At 43.3% G+C, this 21,145-nt stretch overlaps 1 protein-coding gene across 1 annotated transcript in view; it reads left to right on the forward strand.

The window, feature by feature from the left end:
* The first annotated feature begins 1,649 nt into the window (after window positions 1-1,649).
* B4GALT5 (beta-1,4-galactosyltransferase 5) overlaps window positions 1,650-21,145 on the forward strand; it is a 77,340-nt gene continuing 57,844 nt past the window's right edge. Inside the window, exon 1 of the mRNA XM_025853406.2 lies at window positions 1,650-1,953. Within this exon, the coding sequence (XP_025709191.1) occupies window positions 1,839-1,953 (115 nt within the window). The 5' untranslated portion in view covers window positions 1,650-1,838. The remainder of the gene's footprint in view (window positions 1,954-21,145) is intronic.

Here is a 21,145-nt window from a genome sequence, read left to right on the forward strand (position 1 = left end):
CCCAAGCGTGTTGGTCAGGTGAGAGCTACATGCATTTACCATGTGCCTGGCTTTGCTTGTTATTACTCAAATCCTCACAATAACCCCATGCAGTTATTACCAATAATATCCCCATTTTACTGAGAGGCACAGATAGGTTAAGTAACTTGCCTAAAGTCACTCAGCTAAGAATGGAAGAGGTAAGAGTCAGGGAATCTAAATAGTCTGGCTCTAGAGCCCTCACTTGAAGGGTCAAACACTGTAAAAAGTAGGAAACACTTTAGGAATAGAAAGCAGGATTATTGTTGGTTCCCAAAGAATCCTGCGGACTCCTCTCCCATGACTGCTTCTGCCAAGACAGCCTCTCCAGGTTGAGATGTGTCTACACAGGGAACACTTTCCTCCCCAGTTCAGCTGGCAGCTTCTCTAAGCTGGGGCTGGTTCTTCCAGCCTTCACCGTGAGTCTATGGTGATTGCCTACTGTCTCTGGAGGTCTTTTGGCCTGAGGCTGATCTTAAAGCATTGTTTTGGTTGCTGTCGCACACTATCCTCTTGAGTAGGATATCAATATGCCTGCAGGATGAGAATTAGGAGCAGGAGGGGAATGCTGAGGTAAGTTACCACCTCGTGGTCACAGGTTGGCCTTGGGAGACAGTTTTGATGTGAGCCCTTATCGCAAGGGTTGGGCGGTCTGCTTCTCCACCTAGGAGCCTCAGTTTCCTCATTTGTAGGATAGGAATAATAAGAGCACGCATTTTAGGGCTGCTGGGGGCAGTTTAAAGAGATAAGTAAACACCCGCGTCTCTCAACGCAAGTCTTCACATTGATAGCCGTTATCATAACACTCCTTATGGTTCTGTGGGATGTGGACTTTGCCTTGCCTAGAGATCTAACCTTATTCCTGCCGCTCTACTTGCCTCACTAGATTTTATCTGTGCTGACCTTGGATAACCAGGAGACGGAGGAGGCTTTTTAGCCTCAGGGCCTTTGTGCCTGCTCTTCACCCTTTTATGTCTCATCTCGTGTCATCTGCTCAACGAGGCCTTCCCCGACCACACTAGCCTGCCTCCAATACATTCTCCTGTTTGTGTTCATATCATTTGTCAGTACCCGATACTATGACTTGATTTGTCTCCTTTTCTCCTCCCATTTGAGTGTAAGTTCATGAAGCCAGATTTTGTCTGTTTTGTTCTTTGTAGAATCCCCAGCACCAAGAATAGTGTCTGGTCTATGTCTGGCCTTCAATAAATGGTGAATTGAATGAATGAATGATTGAATGAATGAGGGAAGGTGTATGCCGAGCCCCTGTGCCTACAGTATCCGCTCCACTGTCGCAGTGGGCGACCAGACGCGTCCGACATTGCAGACCGCCCCTTGGCTGCGGGGCTAGGGGCGCCCTTGCGCGGAGCCGGCCGGCACTTGAGCGACGCTCCCCGAAAGCCTGGGCGGTGGCTGCGCCAGAAGAGGGGCTGTCGCCATTTAGCGACGTTCCCTGCGGGCCGCCGCTCCGCCGCGGGAGCCGGACCGGGGGGTCGGGCGGAGGGCGCGCGCGCGCGGGTCTTTTGCGACGGTGCCCGGCGGCGCTGGACCCGCCCCCGCCCCGCCTCCCGCGCCGTCCGCCCCGCCCCGTCTCTGCCGCTGCCCTCGCTCCGGGCCGCTCTGGCCCCCGCCCGCTTCATGTGGCCCGGCCCGCGGCGGCCGGCGGCTGGGAGCGGCGAGGCGGCGGCTGGGAGCGGCGGCCCGAGAGGCCCGGGAGGTGGTGGCCGAGGCCCAGGCAGCGGCGGCGGCCCAGGAGGCGGCGGACGGGGAGCGGCGGGAGCAGGCCCGGCCCGACTCTCCAGCGGCTGCCCGGCTGCAGCATGCGCGTCCGCCGGGGGCTGCTGCGGCTGCCGCGCCGCTCGTTGCTCGCCGCGCTCTTCTTCTTCTCTCTCTCGTCCTCGCTGCTCTACTTCGTCTATGTGGCGCCTGGCATAGGTAGGAAGGGGGTCTGGGGTCCTGGGGGGTGCCGCTCCGGCCTCGGGGGGGATCCCGGGACCCTCCCCCCGCCCCACCCTGATGGGACTCCGGTCCTCAGAGGACCCCGGCCCGAGGCCACCCCGAGCCTGGCCCTCAGAAGACTGCGGGGACCCCGGCTCGACCCTCGGGAGACCCCACGCCCGGCCCTCGGGGGACGCCAGGACATTCCCGCCCTCTGCACCCCGACGGTCCCGGGAACCCATATCCCCCGGCAGCCTCCCACGCACCCCCGGCCCTCCTAACCCCATCCCCTGGCGAACCCGACGGTACCTCCATCCCCACCCCCCCGTGCCAGGACGCCCCCTTTCCCGCCTTTGCCTCCCTCGAGTCCCCCTTCCGGCTGCTTGCCTCGAGAACTCCCGCTCCTCCTCCCCCGGGGTCTCCCGAGGCCCCGGCTCCCGGCATTCCGCGGACCCCGAACCCCCTCGGCCCGCCTGCTTCTCCTAGCCGAGCCCAGGAGCTCGGGTCTCGAGGCGCCCCGCCTCCCCGGTTCGCATCCATCCTTCCCCTTTCCTCCCGGTTGAGTTCACCGTTTCCTGCCCCCCCTCCCTACCCTTTCTTCCCTCCACTTTCCTGTTACATCCACCTCCAGGTCCTCCTCCCCAGCATACACATTCTCCATCTCCTAGTGGCCCCGTTCCTCACCGGGTGACACCCCCCTCTTATGGAGGTCCCCCCCATTCAATCTAACCCCTGAGTTTCCCACGTCGCCTCCCCATCTCGGTCTCCTCCCACCTCCCCCAAGGGCACACCCTTGTTGTTAACCTCCGCCCCTGTACCTCTTTTCCTTCCCCAAATTCTACCCCCCCCCACCTCTGGTCCTCGGCCACGGTTTCCTCCTTGAATGAAGACTTGGGGAGAGGGTGCTGTCTGGATCTTTCCACGCTTTCACTGCTGCCCTCTCTTCGTCTTGAGGTAGAGGGTGGCCCTTCAGTATCCTATGGTTCCTGCTCAGGGACCGAGAGGACATGTAAATTGGCCCTAGAAGAGGATTTGTGATAAGAGCCTTGGGGAAATGTTGCCAGGTGGGAAGGAGGAGCATGGAGAAAAAAATGGAATGGGTACTCATTCTTCTCAAAGGCATGTCCTTTAAAGGCAAGACAGTCTCTGGGGAAACTGAACACTGCCCATAGACTTTGTAAGACCACTGAGCAGACATTTAGGACATGAAGAAAGAGACTGGAAGGAAATACAGCATGAGGGTTAAGGTTAGAGGACACTGAGGTCAGACTTGGATTCAAATCCCTGCCCTTTATGACCTTGGGCAAGTTACCAATCCTCAGCTTTTCTCCTCTGTAAAGTGGGAGTACTAATCCTAGCCTCATAGGTTTTAAGGAAGTAGATAAATTCCCTTTTAAAGCACATAATGATGCATAGGGAGTTTTGTTTTTTAAAGCAGTTATATATAACTTTTGAGAAAGAAGGGAGTAGATGGAAAGTTTAAAGAATGTACTTGCCTGACATGGCATCACCACAGGCTCTAGAGAAAACTTCAGTTCAGGGTGAAAAAATGACCAGAAGATGCCATTGGAGCTGGGGCAAGGAGAGTAAATTCTGCTCTAAAAAGTCTGGGTCATTTGGATGTTAGGAGAGGGTTGATGGTTTAACTCTAGGGGAATGCTCTTTAGGATTGTAGTAATGACTAGTGCCATTCTCTGTTGACCTGTCAACACTGAGCTAGCTGAATAGAGAAATTTCCAGATCGAGCAGGAGATTGTCTCCTGATTTTTTTTTTTTAGAGCATATTTCACTTGATGGTGAATATTGATGATTTGTACTATAAACTAGATCTGGGAAGGTAGAACAGGCAACATCAGATTGCCCTAACAGTTTATGAAGTATCTAAGGAAAAAGCATCCCTCTAGGAGAGTACAGTGTGTGGCCTGATGGATCAGATGAGGAGATAGGAATTTTGGCAGAACAAGAACAGGTGCGTAATTAGTGGAACTAATTGAGAAAAGAGGTCATTAGCATATTGGATATCAGACTTAATAACAATGTGTGTGAAATGATAGATTTGGACCTAGATGCAGTCTTGGAGCCATAAGTGATGGGGTTATTTCTGTTGTTTGTACATAAATCAGCCATATCCAAATGGCAGAATAATCCCCCTGGGATGGTGATCACCTTTTAGATTAGAAAGGTTAGAAGCCAGATTCTCCAGCAGAAATTCCTCAAGGATAGATTTTTAGGTCAGTGGAACCCCAGTGTAAAGTGATGGGCATCTCCTGTGCTTAGATTCTTGTATCACTGATAAGTGAAGAAGATGCAAAGCACTTAAATTTTCACTGGTTTCTCCTTAAATGGAAGTCTTCTAAAGGGCAGATCTACTTAGGATTCAGATTCTGTTAGTGGGAAAGGAGAGCCATAAAAAAGATGTGGAATGGCTTTAGGGTTCCTGCAAGCACAGTTACATTCAGCAGTTTGGTGGTTTTTTGTTTGTGTGTTTGTTTTTAATATTGACGTTCTTGCTAATAGACTTAATTTTTCAAATGATCAGCTTTGGACAGTGGGGTGGCAAATCTTTCCAAAGGTTAAGGTAATCTAGAGAAATATAAGGTTTTTTGTGCCTTGGGTTGTGAAGACCTTAATTTGAGACAATTATTAAAATGAGCTTAGAAAATAATAATAGGTTGAACCATTTGAAATTTCCGTTTTTGCGGGTCAAAAACGGTTGTATAGTGTCAGTGTCATAGTAGCTCAACCTAATTCATTTCCAAAAAATGACAATTCTGACTTTTGGCATAATGGAAAGTGTTAGACATACTTCCTTCTGGGTTTAATTTTTTCCAGTCCTGCTTTTGAATTGCTTTGTATACCTTGTGACCATGTTTTGCTCAAGGGCCTAAAGAGAAATCAGTCCAGAGAGTGTGTTACAACTATATTCAGAAATAGGTAGGCTTGAATTGAATTTGAGATAAGAGAAAAATCATGTTAGTTATAAATGTTTTAAAGTTGTTCATTCATATACGATATAATCCAGCCACAATGTCAGCCTACCCATTGACTTAATATTTTTCAGATCTAATGCCAGCTCTTAATATTGGTCACCTGTAGTCTTAGAGCAAAGGGAAATTTTCCTGGATTTGAGGGTCATGCGAAATGGGGCTAATGGTGCCATTTGACTTAGAAAATTGGATGCGAGGAGTGTTAACTAAATATGACTATGGTGTGTTTGTAGCAAATACAGAGTGCTCTCAGCTAATTTTAATATCCCTCTCCCAATCCAGTTAGTGATTTCAAAGTATGGCTTCACTGGACATTACATTTTTGTTATTAATTCAAAAGTAGTGTCTTATATCAGCAGTTTGAAAGTAGAAATGAAAAGGATGGGGCAGAAGTGTGATGTAGGGGTGCCTGGGTGGCGCAGTCAGTTTAGCGTCCGACTCTCGATCTCAGTTCAGGGCTTGATCTCCGGGTGGTGAGTTCAAGCCCTGCCCTGGGCTCCACTCCCACTTTAAAAAAAAAAAAAAAAAAAAAGAGGAAGAAAGAAACAGTGATGGAGATGGTGGATTTGAAATAGAAGAGGAAGCTGGTGTGTTGATGAAGATGCATCCGTGCCTCCTCTCTATTGCTCTCTCCCAGCCACAGCCTGCCGATTCTCATTTACTTAATCACTGTTTCACCTGTCCTGGTGAAATAGCCCTATTCCTTTCAGAGTTCTGAAGAAGACTTTGAACTTGTTTATGATGCTTTAACTTAAAAAAAAAAAAAAAAAAAGGAATCTAACAGCTTAGAGTACATCCATATTTCAGTCTGACCAGGTCTTTCAGAAGATAAGTGAACTGTTTATAAATATAAATATGAAGTGCTGATTGGAAAACATCTTAATAAGTTTAGGGTGGGGCGCCTGGGTGGCTCAGTTGGTTAAGCGACTGCCTTCGGCTCAGGTCATGATCCTGGAGTCCCCGGATCGAGTCCCGCATCAGGCTCCCTGCTCGGCAGGGAGTCTGCTTCTCCCTCTGACCCTCTTCCCTCTCGTGCTCTCTCTCATTCTCTCTTTCTCAAATAAATAGATAAAATCTTAAAAAAAAATAAGTTTAGGGTGCTCTCAGATGGGAAGATTGTAGAGAGGTTACTGACCTTTGCAAATTGCTAAAACAGTTACCGATTTTGAGAGAGGTACCTGTGCATGGTTAGAAGTACTAGTCTATGTATTGATGAAATTTTATTAACTGAAGTTCTGCCACTTAAACTGATTTTTCTTTTGCCCTTTGATTATTGAGAAAAGGAAATGGGGAACGATTTTTCCCTTTTGGTCTGCTTAGTTCCAAGAAAAGTTTGATTTATGGCTGGCTTTTGGAAGGCAGGAACCAGTAATTCTAATCCCACCTCATTTGACCAAATGACCTTGAGCAAGTCACTTGATTCTCTTGGCAAAAATCCAAAGCTGTTTGAAAAACTAGAACTGCATCTTAACCAAACTTTTATTTATTTTTTTTATTTTTTTTTTAAGTTATCAGGTACTTGGTTTATTTTTTATTTTTTTTTAAAGATTTTATTTATTTATTTGAGAGAGAGAGAATGAGAGATAGAGAGCACAAGAGGGAAGAGGGTCAGAGGGAGAAGCAGACTCCCTGCTGAGCAGGGAGCCCGATGCGGGACTCGATCCCGGGACTCCAGGATCATGGCCTGAGCCGAAGGCAGTCGCTTAACCAACTGAGCCACCCAGGCTCCCTTACCCAAACTTTTTTTTAAAAGATTTTATTTATTTGAGATAGAGCGAGAGAGAGAGTGCGTGCAGGAGTGTGTACGCACAGGGAGGGGGGTGGGCAGAGGGAGAGGGAGAAGCAGGCTCTCTGCTGAGCAGGGAGCCTGACCGGGGGCTCTGATCCCCAGAGCAGAGGCTTAATCGACTGAGCCACCCAGGTGCCCCCTAACCAAACTCTTAATGAGATGTTTTTACATACAGAAAGTTGATCATTCATTCATTCTGTATAAATATTGGACCTAAGATTTTAGGTGAGTGTTTTATGTAATCAAATGCAACTTTTTCTTTCTCTCTCTTTTTTTTTTTTTTAAGATTTTACTTACTTGAGAGGGAGTGAGAGAGACAGAGACAGCTAGAAAGAGCACAAGTGGGGAGGAGAGGGAGAAGCAGGCTCTCTGCTGAGCAGGGAGCCCTATGTGGGGTTCGATCCCAGGACCCTGGGACCGTGACCTGAGCCGAAGGCAGATGCTTAACGACTGAGCCACCCAGGCGCCCCCTGAATGCAACTTTTCAAATAACCACAGGAAAATTTCAGATTCCCCAGCTTAGTATGAGAACGGCCTCTTTTTTTCCCCCCTCACATGAAAATGCCCTCTAAATGCCTCAGTGCACGTAGTTCTTGAGCTTTTGTAGAAGGATATACATGCGGTGGAATGTGTGTTACTTTATTGTAAAAAGGTAAAAAATGTCATCCTGTTAAAGATCCTCACCTCCCACATGCCCATGAGCACTCACTCACTCAAATATTTTCTGAGTCGTGTCATTCTTAGAAGGAAACCATATTTAGGGAACAGGTGGACGTTTTTAAAACTGAACAGCACACTTTTGACCAGGACTTCGGTGATGTTTTACATCTTCCCTGAAGAATTTTGCTATGTTGGAAACAAGGTCTGGGTTTGGAGTCGAAATGTCTTTTAACAGTGAAAATGCACTAATCTTGGACAGTCTTTAGAAGCAGTGTCAGCTACTGTACCAGACCATCAGTAGTGTGGCCAGTAGATGAGTCTGCTCAAATTCTGACATTTCTCCCCACTCCTGCCCACTGCCCGCCCCCAGCCTGACAGGCCAGTGGGAGCAGCATATATTAAATTACCAGGAAGAAGAGTCTTCTCTTGCTACGACTCTTCCGAACTCTTCAGGAGAGTAGAAATTCCAAAGCTGTAGAAGCCAGAATGCTATTGACTTCCCTAATTCTGCAGCTTTTTTGATCACAGAAGATCTGTCGGACACATCCAACCATGTAAAGCAAACAGAACTTGAGCAAGCAAGAAATAAGGAATGTGATGCTGCTGAGACCTGTCAAAGAAATAGAGAAAATGAGGTTAACACTGGTCAAGATAAAGGATAATCAGAAGCAAACAGATTGGGTGTGGCTTAAAAGAGGTTAATGGAGAGGTCTTGAGAGGCAGGCCTGCACACTAGCCTAAGTGTCCTTATTCTTTAGGTTTCTAACAATGTTGCTAAGTAAACGTGTGCCTGTCTTTGCACAGTAGGTGTATTTTTGTAGAAAGTTGTAAGAAAATGAATTTGAGATCTATGGGTCAATAATTAGTATTTGAGTGTCCGCCTATTATGTTACCAGCTCTGGGAGATACTTGAATTCTAGACTTCTGACTGCTTTTCATTTTATAGATGATTGTATAAGCCTATGTTGAGTCATTAACTCTCCCAAAGTTGAGAATGATAAAATATCCCTGAGGCACACCCAATATGGTTGAAAAGACAAGATTAATCCCAAGAAACAACTAGGGAAAAATAGAAGATAGTTTTTAGTAAGTTGCTACATTATATGATACTCGTTCTTAATGAGATGGGAGTTCAGACAGAGGCATTCATTCCCCCCCCTTTTTTTTTTTTAAGATTTTATTTATTTGACAGAGAGAGACACAGCGAGAGAGGAAACACAAGCAGGGGGAGTGGGAGAGGGAGAAGCAGGCTTCCCGCTGAGCGGGGAGCCCGATGCGGGGCTCGATCCCAGGACCCTGGGATCATGACCTGAGCCGAAGGCAGACGCGTAACGACTGAGCCACCCAGGCGCCCCAAGAGGCATTCGTTCCTTTATTCAACCAGTAGTTCTTTTGAGTGCCTCCTCCTCGGTTATCGAGCATTCTAGAAATGAATAAGGCAGAACGTTTCTACCGTCATGGTGGCTTTTATTTCAGTGAAAGGTTTTTGCCCTTATGGTGCTTTTATCCTAATGGGGGCACAGCCAATACAGAAGACAATTTCAGATAGTGGCAGGAGTGACTGAGTGTTTTAGATTGAGTGGTTAGGGAAGGCCTTGTTGAAGAGGTGATACTTGCCTTGAAGGTGTAGAGTGAGTCACAGGTTTTGGAGTGGGGGGCAGGGTGGGGATGGGGGGGCGCTCAGCACATGTAAAAGCCCAGAGGCAAGGATGAGTTTGAAGGTTGACTGGGTTTTTTCAGTGACGGGAGAGTGGTAGGAGATGAATTCAGAAAGGTGGGAGAGCTCAGGCCGTGTAGGACCCTGGAGCCATGGTAAGGACTGTAGGAGTGAATAATAGCTTTGAAGTCAGCCAGAACTAGGTTTGAATCAACCCACTGAATGGGCAGATTTTTTTAAAGATGTTTATTGTTAAGTAGGCTCTACACCCAGTGTGGGGCTAGAACTCACCACTCTGATATTAAGAGTCACCTGCTCTACTGAGTGAGACATCCCCAGGTACCTCTGGCAAATTATTTTCAATTTTCCTACCTACCAGGTAGAAGATACTATCTTCCACCTGGTTGTTGTGAGAATTGAGTAGAGTATACATGTAAAAGGGCTTACACAGAGCCTGACACCAAGCTCCATGTTTATAATGATTATTTGTAAGTGGGAGATGTCCTGTCTGGTCTCATGCTGGTGTGGCACTGAGCTGGGAGGCTGCGGGCTCCAGTCCGACTTTGCCACCAGTAACTAGATAGGAAGCGTTACCTGAGTTTTTCTCCTCTGTGAACGGAGGACCTGGATAATAGTACAGATTCTGGGGTCCCTTTCAGATCTGAGGTTACAGGAGTCTAAGCAAGCGTGGGTTGAACCTTGAAGTGGAAGGAGGAATGACAACTTGTGACAAGTAAAAGCCCCCCATTTTTTAAAAATACAGATTTCCCCCTCACTTGGTTTCCCCCCTTTGGTGCAGTCCTGAGCGTGGCTTCTGTGGCGTGGCTGGAGTGGCAAAGTGTGTGAACCGACACACGACCCGGCTTCACCCTTTGGGGTGATGAAGTTCACACTGTGCAGTCTTTTGTTTTCTGACACTTGCCCTAAAAAGAATTTTTGCACTGAAGTCTGTATGTTTGAAATCACTATGATAAAAAATTTGTGTTGTCTTGGTCAAGGGAAAAAACTAAAAAGAATTTTCTGGGAATATCTTCAGGATGTTAAGACCATTTCTACCCCCTTTTTTCTTTTCTTTTTTTCTTTTTTTTTTTTTTTGTCCTTGGGGAAATCCTTTTAAGTTTTAATCTGCTAAATCCGTCCTTTCCCTAGTTTCACACTTTGGCTTTTAAGCATGAGAGAGAGCCCTGGACTCATCAGCTCCTGCCCCACTCTCTGTCCTCTAGGTAATTGCATGTTAAATGAAAATGAATATTACATTTTGACCCAGTAAATTCTTTTTTATATTGTGGCTTTATCCTGAAGAACACTCATGCCTCCTGCTGATCCCCTGAATGCAGTGTTTTCCCAGGCACGGAGGCCCCACTGAATCATTTGCAGTACTGTCTCTTCAGTGCCCCTGTCCCCCCTTATTTCAGTAGTTTGAGTAAGCAATTATTAGACTCTAGGTGTTGTTCTCCTCTTTCCCAGGTTACAGATACCCAGGTACTTTGCAGCGATTAGAAGGGAACCTGGTTATTGTTTCTGAGTTGCCTTAGTTACTGTCATCAATTATGAACAGTTCTCTGAGGCGATTCGTGGCCTAATTATGGTGATGAAAATGCTGTGGAGTGTCAGGTACAGACAGGCGTGGATTGTAGGGAAGCTCGGTGTTGTGTATTAAAACTTAAATTAATCTAGGCTATGCTACTGAGCACGACTGTTTATTATTTTCATTAAAGAGATGTAAAACATGTAGATATAAAGAGGGAACTGTTTTCTTCACTCTCCAGGTGGTCCTAAAGGTATGATTAATAGACATTTAAACCTTTTGCTCGCTTCTCATTGTTGAACAACCATGCACTCGGAAAGATGGGAAGACAGAGTATTTTTTTCCTTGTAAAACTACTAATTATCCCATTTTAAGGAGTTCTCCATTTAGGCACCATGCCTAAATTATACTCAGGCTTGTGATGTATGCGCGCGCGCGTGCGTGCGTGTGTGTGTGTGTGTGTATAAATATTTAATTTATTTATTTGAGAGAGAGTGAAAGCATGTGCGGGAGGGGCAGAAGGAGAGCAAGAGAGAGAAAATCCCAAGCCGACTCCCTGCTGAGCATCAGGCCTGATGCAGGGGCTTCATCCCATGACCCTGAGATCATGACCTGAGCCGAAACCAAAAGTTGGATGCCCAACCGACTGAGCCACCCAGGCGCCCCTTTATTTTCTGATTGGTAGACCATTGTCTTGTGAAGGTTGGAAAATAGCATTTTCCTAATTGCTGTGCTGTGGTCATGTTTATGTATTAAAAAAAAAAAAATCCCTTATTCCAGTTTAGAAAATGACAAATTCGCAACTTAAGGAAGTTAAACCATATGGACCAAAGATGGTAGTAGACTGGCTTTAGGACTTTTGATGTACTTACTATGAAACTATATACTTTAAATAAAAGCATTTAATCTTTTATTAAGAAAAACTCACTTTATCCATATCCACATAACCTATAGAGTAGTGATAGGAAAGTTTTCTGGATTGTGATTTTTCTTGTGCCTAGGATAGTGCCTAGCACATTGTACGCACTTAAACATTTAATGAAATGAATGAAGATAACTCTTGTCTGGGTCAACCAGTCTCTTCGTTGTTGGGATTGCATTTACTCTGCGGGAAGGATCACTTCTTCTGTTAATCCTGATTTTGAAGTGATTCTGAATTCATTTTGCCCCACACTACTTTGCAGTGTTGTTTTCCTTGCTGTTTCTTTGGGGTAAATATATATAACATGATGTTTGCTGTGTATTTTGGTAATTTAAATGTGTAATTCTGTGGCTTTCATTACATTCACAATGTTATGCAACCATCACCACTGTTTCTAAAAATTTCGTCTCTCCAGGCAGAAACTCTGTTCCCATTAAGTCATAATTCCTCATTCCCCTCTTTCCTCAGCCCTTGTTACCATCTGATCTAATTTCTGTCAATATGAATTTGCCTTTTCTAGGTGCTTCACATAAGTGGAATCATCATATTGTTCTTTTGTATCTAGCTTATTTCACATCACATCGTGTTCTCAAGGCTCATCCATGTGATAGCATGTATCAGATTTGTTCTTTTTATGGCTGCCTAATATTCCATTGTATGTGTCTGCCACCACATTTTGTTTATTCATCTGTTGTTGAGCACTTGAATTGTTTCCATCTTTTGGGTATGTGAGTAACTTCCGCTTAACTTTTGAGTATCTGTTTGAGTCTGTTTTTAATTCTTTTGGGTATATATTTAGGATTGGAATTGCTGGGTGATATGGTAATTCTAGTTAATTTTTTGAGGAACTGCCTGACTTTTCCACAGTGACTGCACACCATTTTACATTCCTACCAGCAGTGGATGAGGGTTCCAATTTCCCATATCCTGGCCAATACTTGTTATCCATTTTTTGGGTTGTTTCTGCTATCTATCTATCTATCTATCTATCTATTTATTTATTTATTTATTGATAGATAAGATTTTCTTTATTTGACAGAGAGAGACAGTGAGAGAGGGAACACAAAAAGGGGGGGGTGGGAGAGGGAGAAGCAGGCTTCTGGCTGAGCAGGGAGCCCCGTGTGGGGCTCGATCCCAGGACCCAGGGAACATGACCCGAGCCAAAGGCAGACACTTAACTTGACTGAGGTTAAGTTGACCTGAGGCACCCAGGTGCCCCTTTGTTTTTGTTTTTAAAGCATAGGCATGTTAGTAGGTGTGAAATGATGGTTCATTGTGGTTTTGCTTTGCATTTCCTTAATGACAAATGATCAGCATCTTTTCATGTGTTTATTGGCCATTTGTGTATCTTGTTTGGAGAAATGTCTGTTCTGGTCCTTTGCCCATTTTTTAAATTGGATTGTCTGTGTTGTTGAGTTGTGAGAAGCTCTCTATAGTTTCTGAATATTAAACTGTTATCCGATGTACGGTTTGCAAATATCTCCTCCCATTCTGTGGGTTGTCTTCTCACTCTCTTGATAGTGTCCTTTGATGTGCAAAAGTTTTTTTAATTTTAATGAGGTTCAATTTATCTCTTTTTCTTTTGTTTGTACTTTAAAAAATGTACCACTCTCTAAGTACGACTTAACTTTTGCTCCCTGCAGCATGCCCATTACTTTTTCTGCCCATGAAGGTCTGATAGGCACTTCTTAAAATGCTTTAAGTTACCAAAAGGCATTTCCTGCACAAGCTGTTACTGATCTGATTATTGAGGAAGCAGGAGTCAAGGGTTTTTGGTTTATCTTGCTCTTAACCTCCTTAAGAAGTTTGATGTTGGTTGCTTGATTTCTGACTCTTTGTCTTTAAAATGGTTACTCTGTGGGGCGCCTGGGGGGCTCTGTCAGTTAAGCCTCCTACTCCTGTTTTCTGCTCAGGTCATGATCTCAGGGTTGTGAGATCGAGCCCCAAGTTGGGCTCTGCGTTGAGTCTGCCTGAGATTCTTACCCTCTGCGTCTCCCCCTGCCCTCTCTCTCTCTCAAATAAATAAATAAAATGGTTACTCTTTTTGTCACACTTGACAGGCTCTGTGGATTGTGTTAACTATATATTTCACGTCTTAGAAGGGTCCTAGGACTTTCTGGTGGAAGGGGGACTGTCCATATCTTCTTTGATTTTTTTGTTAATTATTTTGTTTAATAGGACTGAAATATAACTTAAATGTTTTCTACTTATAGTTGCAGTTCTCAGAAAGTCCATGTAAGGCAAGGCCAGATGTTGAGACACCAAATTTTTGGTGTTGGGGGCAATACAGTCTACTGATTAAACATATGCTATAGAAGAGAAATTTGGAAAGTATTATAGATTGGTGAACATAGTTAATGAAACACTGGACTCATTACTTTCCATTACAGAAATGAAAGGGGCTGATGACTTTTAAGATAGGGAAAAGTAAGTTTTTTTTTTTTTTTAAAGATTTTATTTATTTATTTGAGAGAGAGAGAATGAGAGGTAGAGAGCACGAGAGGGAAGAGGGTCAGAGGGAGAAGCAGACTCCTGCTGAGCAGGGAGCCCGATGTGGGACTCGATCCCGGGACTCCAGGATCATGACCTGAGCCGAAGGCAGTCGCTTAACCAACTGAGCCACCCAGGCGCCCGGGAAAAGTAAGTTTTACTTGGCATTTTTTTGACCCCAGATCTCCATTAACCAGCACCTTTTGTATTTTGTTATTTAGAGTGAAGACATGGAGGCATAACTTTCAATTTGGTATCAAGTGTGGGGTTTTGTTTGTTTTCTGTCTTCTCATTCGGTGAAAATTGGTAATTCCTTATTCACCAGAGCGTTCTGTTTCCCGATGCCTCCCAGTCAATGGCACAGGCACAGGGTGGCAGGTGGAGGTAAGGGATGGGCTCACATTCCTTACCTCCACCTGCCACCTGTCCCTGCATGACTGGGAGGTGTGTGATGCAAACACAGGGTTTCCCCCCCATGTTTCCTTCATAAATAACATTATCAGAAAATGAACGGAGTGCTAAAGAATGAGTATAGAAAAATCTAATTTGTAAAACCTGCTGAACTCCTATACCTCAAGGTAAAATACAACAGTTGTATTTTTTTGTCCTGGGTACCAGCTGAACTGCAAAGGTATTGATCTAAATGTGAGTGATAATGGTAGTGATTAAAGACAGGTGGGTACTTAGAAAATGTTTATGTTTTGAGGCCTGTGATAAAAGAAAAAATACATAAACTTGGCTTTTCATTTGCCTGATTTTGGCTATTAGAGTGAACTTTATTAACTTAATCTCTGTGTATTACACCCCTACAGTGTGCTGGGTCGGGGGCTTAGTGATGAATGAAGCAGACACCAAGGCTCTGTTACATTTTAAGTATTCAGCTAGGGAGTACAGCTTTGTAGTAAGAAATTTTCAGTTTTGAGTGATTTTATACTCCTGGTTGGGTGTGTTTAATTGAAGGTCAGTTCAGTCAGTTCAGCTGCTGTTCAGTTGGTGTTAACATTCCTTAACTGCTAGAAATAATAGTGAATATACTTTAACTGTGGGTGTTTAAGACAGCAAAAAAGCTTTTAAGAAATTCTTGAAAACACATTCAGTTTCCTACCCCATTGGCTCATTGGTTGTGCCTGTTTTTGGTGGTGGTCATATTTACAAGCAGTGTGTCTGCTGTTTATCTCCCGAGTGGAGTCATGGTGATGGTGGTAAGCAGTGACCTGAAGTTTCTTTTTAACACCAGTGCTCTCTGGACCGATGGAGGAGTCGCACATTTACGTGCCAAGGCCTCCTCCCTCCTCCCTTGAAGAGTATTGGTTTTAGAATACAAGTTTGGCACTGAGTACGTGCTCGGGAGGAGTTTGTCAGACATGATGAATTTGTCTCCGACCCCTCAGGGACTTTCATTACCCTTGGGATAGAGTTCCGACTCCTTGTAGCTCGAAAGGCCTTTTGTGATCTGGCTTCTGTCTCCCTCTCCAGCCTCATTTTCTGCCACTCCTCTCCTATCCCTCCGGCATGGACTAGGCTTTTTCCTTTCCTTGCTGACTCCTGTACTCCTGCCCATCCCCAGACCTCTAATTCAGTGTTAAATGGGTGGGACTTAACCTTTCTTGATCATTGTTGTATTCCTGCCTAGAACACTGTTTTGACACACAGTAGGTGCTCAGTCAATATTTATTTAAGTCAGGGAAGTGAAGTGGAGGTGGATAGTCAATCTGAGGTGCTGAAAAGTACAATTAGCCAGTTCCCTGCTCAGCCTGCTCCTTTGGGTACGTTAAAGGTTGCTGTGCTAATCATTAAGATTTCAAGGTGAGGAACTAAAAGGATCATATAAAAGCACAGTGGATTTGTAAATATGTTCATTATAATTGAAAATATGATTCATAGCATAGTTTTAGATTAATTATGCCCAGCACAGTCAAATGTTTGGTTATGTGGGGGCCTGGTTTGCAGGCAGATGACAAGTAGGAGTTTTAAGTTTTGCCCGTTTTGTATTCAACAAGGATTTTAACCCTTCTAAGTGCTTTGTATTGTACATACTATGTGTGTGATAATGCGTTGGAATTGGATGTCACAGATAAATTTATTAATGGTTTGTCTCGTACCTAAACTTGATATTTAGATGAAAAGAAGGACAAACATAGGAAAACAATCAGTCCTGATTTAGGATGGGGCAACTACAGTAATTCTCGTATATTGCTAGGAACATTGTTTCTTATTTTTAATTAGAAAAGTATTTAGGTGAATGGCTTTGGTGTTTTCAGATTTATAAAAGCTACACCTTTATGTTGTGAATATGCTTGCCAATCTTTGAGAGAGAGTTTTTGCCTAGGACATGAGAAGTTGTTTTATATTTTACTTCATCCAGGAAGAGATGAAGATAAAACACTTTCTGATATCGGAAAGTCCATGTGGATGGAATGGAAAGTAAGCCTGTTCATAAATAACTAGTCTCTTGTGCTTCATGCTACTGGATGGAAGGTGGAAATGATCTTGCCTCTATCACTAAGATTATGTTTTCAATACAGGCTTGAGCTGATTAGTGCTAGGCCAACACCCATCAGTTGCACCATCTGGAGGGGACAACTAGAATTCTCCATTGTGCTGTGTGTGTGTGTGTGTGTGTGTGTGTGTGTGAGAGAGAGAGAGAGAGAGAGAGAGAGAGAGAGAGAGAATGTATGTGAGGGGGAAGTGAAATGTTTTGCTGTTGGTTTGATTGTCTATTTCGTCATTGACTTGGTTTGTCTGGCTTTTTCATTCTGGTTAAGTATCGAGAAATCTTAAGATTTGTGTGAATTAGAAGATTTGGATTTATTTGAACTCCACTGGCAATTAACTTCAGGTAGGAGCTATGTTTTTTGGTTGGCTTTATGTTTGAGATCATTTTTTTCCTTAATTTTTAAATTTTATTACAGAAAATTCCAAACCTTTACAAAAGCAGAGTGAAAAGTATAGTGGATCCCCATGAACAAAGGTAATTTTTTGATGTGACCTTGGTATTTATGAAGAATATAAAGGTAAAAGGGCCCAAAGACTCCCCCTTCCAAAAGAAAAAAACCCACAAAAAAAACAAACAAAACATAAGGATAGGCTTATTTTATTTTATTTTTAAAGATTTTATTTATTTGACAGAGAGAGACGCGGTGAGAGCAGGAACACAAGCAGCGGGAGCGGGAGAGGGAGAAGCAGGCTTCGTGTGGAGCAGGGAGCCCGATGTGGGGCTCGATCCCAGGACCCTGGGATCATGACCTGAGCTGAAGGCAGATGCTTAATGACTGAGCTGCCCAGGCGCCCCTAAAGCTTTTGATTTCATTTTTGTTCAGCTGTTTGCTGATCCAGTTACCTAAATGAGTGTGTTTCTTAATATGTAAACGCAGTATATAAACGCAGGATTATTGCAACGATAAAGGAGAGAGATCATCACATGTTTGCAAGTCTTAGTACTAGTTAAGTATTCACCAGATCACTGTCCCCTCCCCCTTCCCCAGCCTCTTGATCACAGTGCTCAGTTGGAGTAGAGACAGGAAGGGAAGTCAGGAAACTTCCTGCTAGGGTTACCAGCTCCCGTGAACGGGTGTCTAATATACCAGGGCTGAAGCAGTTGATTGCAGCGAAGTTTCTGGAGGATTTAATTTTTTCCATTACCCCGTTCTTCATTTGAGCCTTCAAATTTAGAGCTACAAGAACAAGGGTCAGCATGTTTGCAAAGGATAAATCTTTCCATGCTGTGGTATTACCTGGCAGGTTCTGCTGAGCTTGAGGAGCAGGTGCTATGGCTAAGGATGCTGAAGCCTTGGGGGGCCCTTGGGAGCAGACCATTACTGCCAGTGTGTCTACCACCTGTGTTCTTTTGGTTTCCATGGCCTTTTTTTCTGAGACTATATTGCTAATTTCTCTAGCTATTTATGTTGGCTTTGACCAAAGCCAAATACAAATCTTGCAAAGGAAAGTGGAAAAAAATACCTCTTTTAGGACTTGTTTTGGCATAGGTTTTGTGGTTTGTGTTTAGTAACATTCCCCAGGATCCACAAATTAAACATTACCACCACTGATTTAGTTTTAGTATTATTCGGTTAATTTAATTTAATTTAATTTTTTTAAAGATTTTATTTATTTATTTGAGAGAGAGAGAGAATGAGAGATAGAAAGCACGAGAGGGAAGAGGGTCAGAGGGAGAAGCAGACTCCCTGCCGAGCAGGGAGCCCGATGTGGGACTCGATCCCGGGACTCCAGGATCATGACCCGAGCCAAAGGCAGTCGCCTAACCAACTGAGCCACCCAGGCGCCCCCTATTCGGTTAATTTTATAGTTCTGTAATTAAAATAGTAAAACAGTCTGCATAGATTGAGGCTATAGTTTTGGGTTGATTGTATGTGTGAAAAACTGAACAGATATCACTTCATTGTGATATCTGATTAAACTTACCAGTAGGTTATTTATATAAGTTTGTGTCATCAGAAACATTCCGGAATGAATCATGTTTAATTAGAAACTCACAAATGTTACCACCCTTGTCCTGTTGAACAGTATTGTTAAACTATTAAATCAACTTCAACAATGATAAAATTATAATAATTTATTCATAATCACATTTTCATCACAAGTGTTTTCATTTCTTGGTTTCCTTCTCATCTTTATACACACTTGGGTATTTGAAAATTTTGCACCTTAGGAATTGTTAGTCTGAGAGAGTGGATTTTAGAAGAGTGGTAGCAATTTAGTCAATGCCGTTTTGTGCTGAAATAATCTTTTGCAATTTCTCCGCTCTAACATCTTTTCCTGGTTAGTTCTGTATTTCCCTCACTATAACTAAACATAATGGCTTGCTAGAAGATTATTTCTGGCAAGGGAATTCTGGAAAGAAAATGATAAAGAAAACATACTTGTTGTGTTTACTGATATGCAAAAAACCTGATGGGAAATTGTAGCCCCTTTGGTGTCAAGCTGATTTAATCTCATTTCTAAAGATTATTAGTAAAATTAAGTCAAAGAATTTAAAGTTTCATGACATCATACACCAGTGTGGCTAATTTAATGTGAAAGTGTAATATTTGATCTAGTTCCTCCTTTGATTGGATTCAGCAAAGTAGAAATAAAGGCTTTCCCACAAATCTTGTACTTCGTGATTATTTTTCTCCAGTCTGGTATTTTTTCTCTAGTTTGTCAGAAGTAACTAAACTTTGAATGATGGAGAAGTTACTCAAAGGTAAGTTAGAGCAGATCAAAACAGAGAGGGTCGGTTGGGGCTGCTCTGGCCACATTAAACGTGCACATTGCTGTCATTATTTCCCTGGTGTTTTCAAATGTAGCTGTGTGACACACTATGCCCTTTAACTCTGTAGTTAAAGGAATTAACTATGTAGTTAATTTGTGTGGCCTGCTCTAGACTTTCTGGGCTTTTCTAGTCCTTTGGAAGATCCCAGCTGGAACCATTAGACAAAGTGAAAATTCAGGATATTCCTTTTCTTCTGAGTTGCTGGAAATTTAGGTTGCAACTATATATCATGTTTTCTTTTTCCACCTCTTTTCTATACCTAATTCGTACAGAATAGGGACACCATTGATGTCATGCAAGTTATTCTCTGTAAAGGTGGTTATATTAAATACAGTTAGTTCTGTTATAACATGACTTAAACATTCCTAAAAATCACCATGCTCCACAAAATTGTTGAATAAAAGCCATAGAACTTATGGAAAAAGTGAGTTTAGGTACATAATGCTTAAGAGCTTTATTAGTGACTCATTTAAAAAACAAAGGAACCTAATGAAAAAGGAAACTAATGAAAACAGCACAGGTTTACACCTATTAAGTGGATAAGAAAAACCATAAATAGGGCACTTTACTTTGAAAAGACCGGAAGTTTGCTTGTGGTTGTGGGCATCGGGACAGCACCCTCCCTGAGTTATTACACAGTGGTGGAAGGAGGATTGTCTGATACAGTACCAAATGTTGTCACGTCAGAAGTGTATAGGACACCTGCTCAGTGAAGTGAGGTAACTGGTAGATGTTTGGGGTATGTACATGTGTGTGTGTCTGCTCAGCTGGGTGTAGTTTTCTGGGTGTTCCTTATGGGTGAAATTGCACATAAGCAAATGTGAAATTCTAATTTTGTTCATCGTTGTCAAATATATCAATTGTCTTGGAACAAATGTGCATTTTCAAAATAAGCATCATAGCAGAACTGTCTATAAGACAAAATGTGGGGGCGCCTGGGTGGCTCAGTCGTTAAGCGTCTGCCTTCGGCTCAGGTTATGATCCCAAGGTCCTGGGATCGAGCCCCGCATCTGGCTCCCTGCTCAGCGGGAAGCCTGCTTCTCCCTCTCGCACGCCCCCCTGCTTGTGTTCCCTCTCTCACTGTCTCTCTGTCAAATAAATAAATAAAATCTTAAAAAAAAAAAGGGATCTAATTTGGATACATGTGTGAGACTATTTAAAAATGATTTTTTAAAAATTCTGAAATCACAAACTTATGGAAAAGGTGCAATTATAGTACATTGACTTTTTCTTGAATCATTTGGTGACATGATTTTCTATCACCCCCAAATACTAGACTGTGTTTTTCAACAAGCAAGGATATTCCAGCAAAGGACCATCCAACCATCAAAGTTAAGAAATTAACATTGATACTTTATGGTCATCTAATCCTTCAGCCCCCGTCAGAGTGCTGCCAGTTGCCCCAGTAATGTCTTTTATATCAAAAAGAATTCAGTTCAGAATCACTTTTTTACTTTCTGACATAACAACATATTCTAGGTCCTTTGTGCCTTCCTTATCCCAGACCTGGAATCAGCTATTTCTCCAAAGAACTCTGAGTCTTTTTAGTGGAGAATGCATATTTAGAAGCCAAGATCCAGGTGCTGGGTGGGGGTACTCATTGCTATTGGAGTGTTAAGGCTTCTTGCCTTGATGTATAAAGCTGCAGAATACATACGTATGTGTATACATCCACGCATGTTGACATCTGTATTTCTGCATGTATATAAATGGGAAATTGTGGAGTTCACATTCATACCTGTAATTTAGATCTAACACCTCAGGGTTCATTCTAGTTTTCTCCCTTTCTGTATTTGTAACTCTTTTCTCTGGCAGTGAGAATCCTAGCTCCCATTTTTCTTAATATATTTACTTAGTTGATCAATCCCTTGTATGTAGCATGCT

The sequence above is a fragment of the Callorhinus ursinus genome, unplaced genomic scaffold (genome assembly GCF_003265705.2).
Source record: "Callorhinus ursinus isolate GAN/ISIS: 27379988/994484 unplaced genomic scaffold, GSC_fseal_2.0 scaffold53, whole genome shotgun sequence".
In the NCBI taxonomy this organism is placed as follows: domain Eukaryota; kingdom Metazoa; phylum Chordata; class Mammalia; order Carnivora; family Otariidae; genus Callorhinus; species Callorhinus ursinus.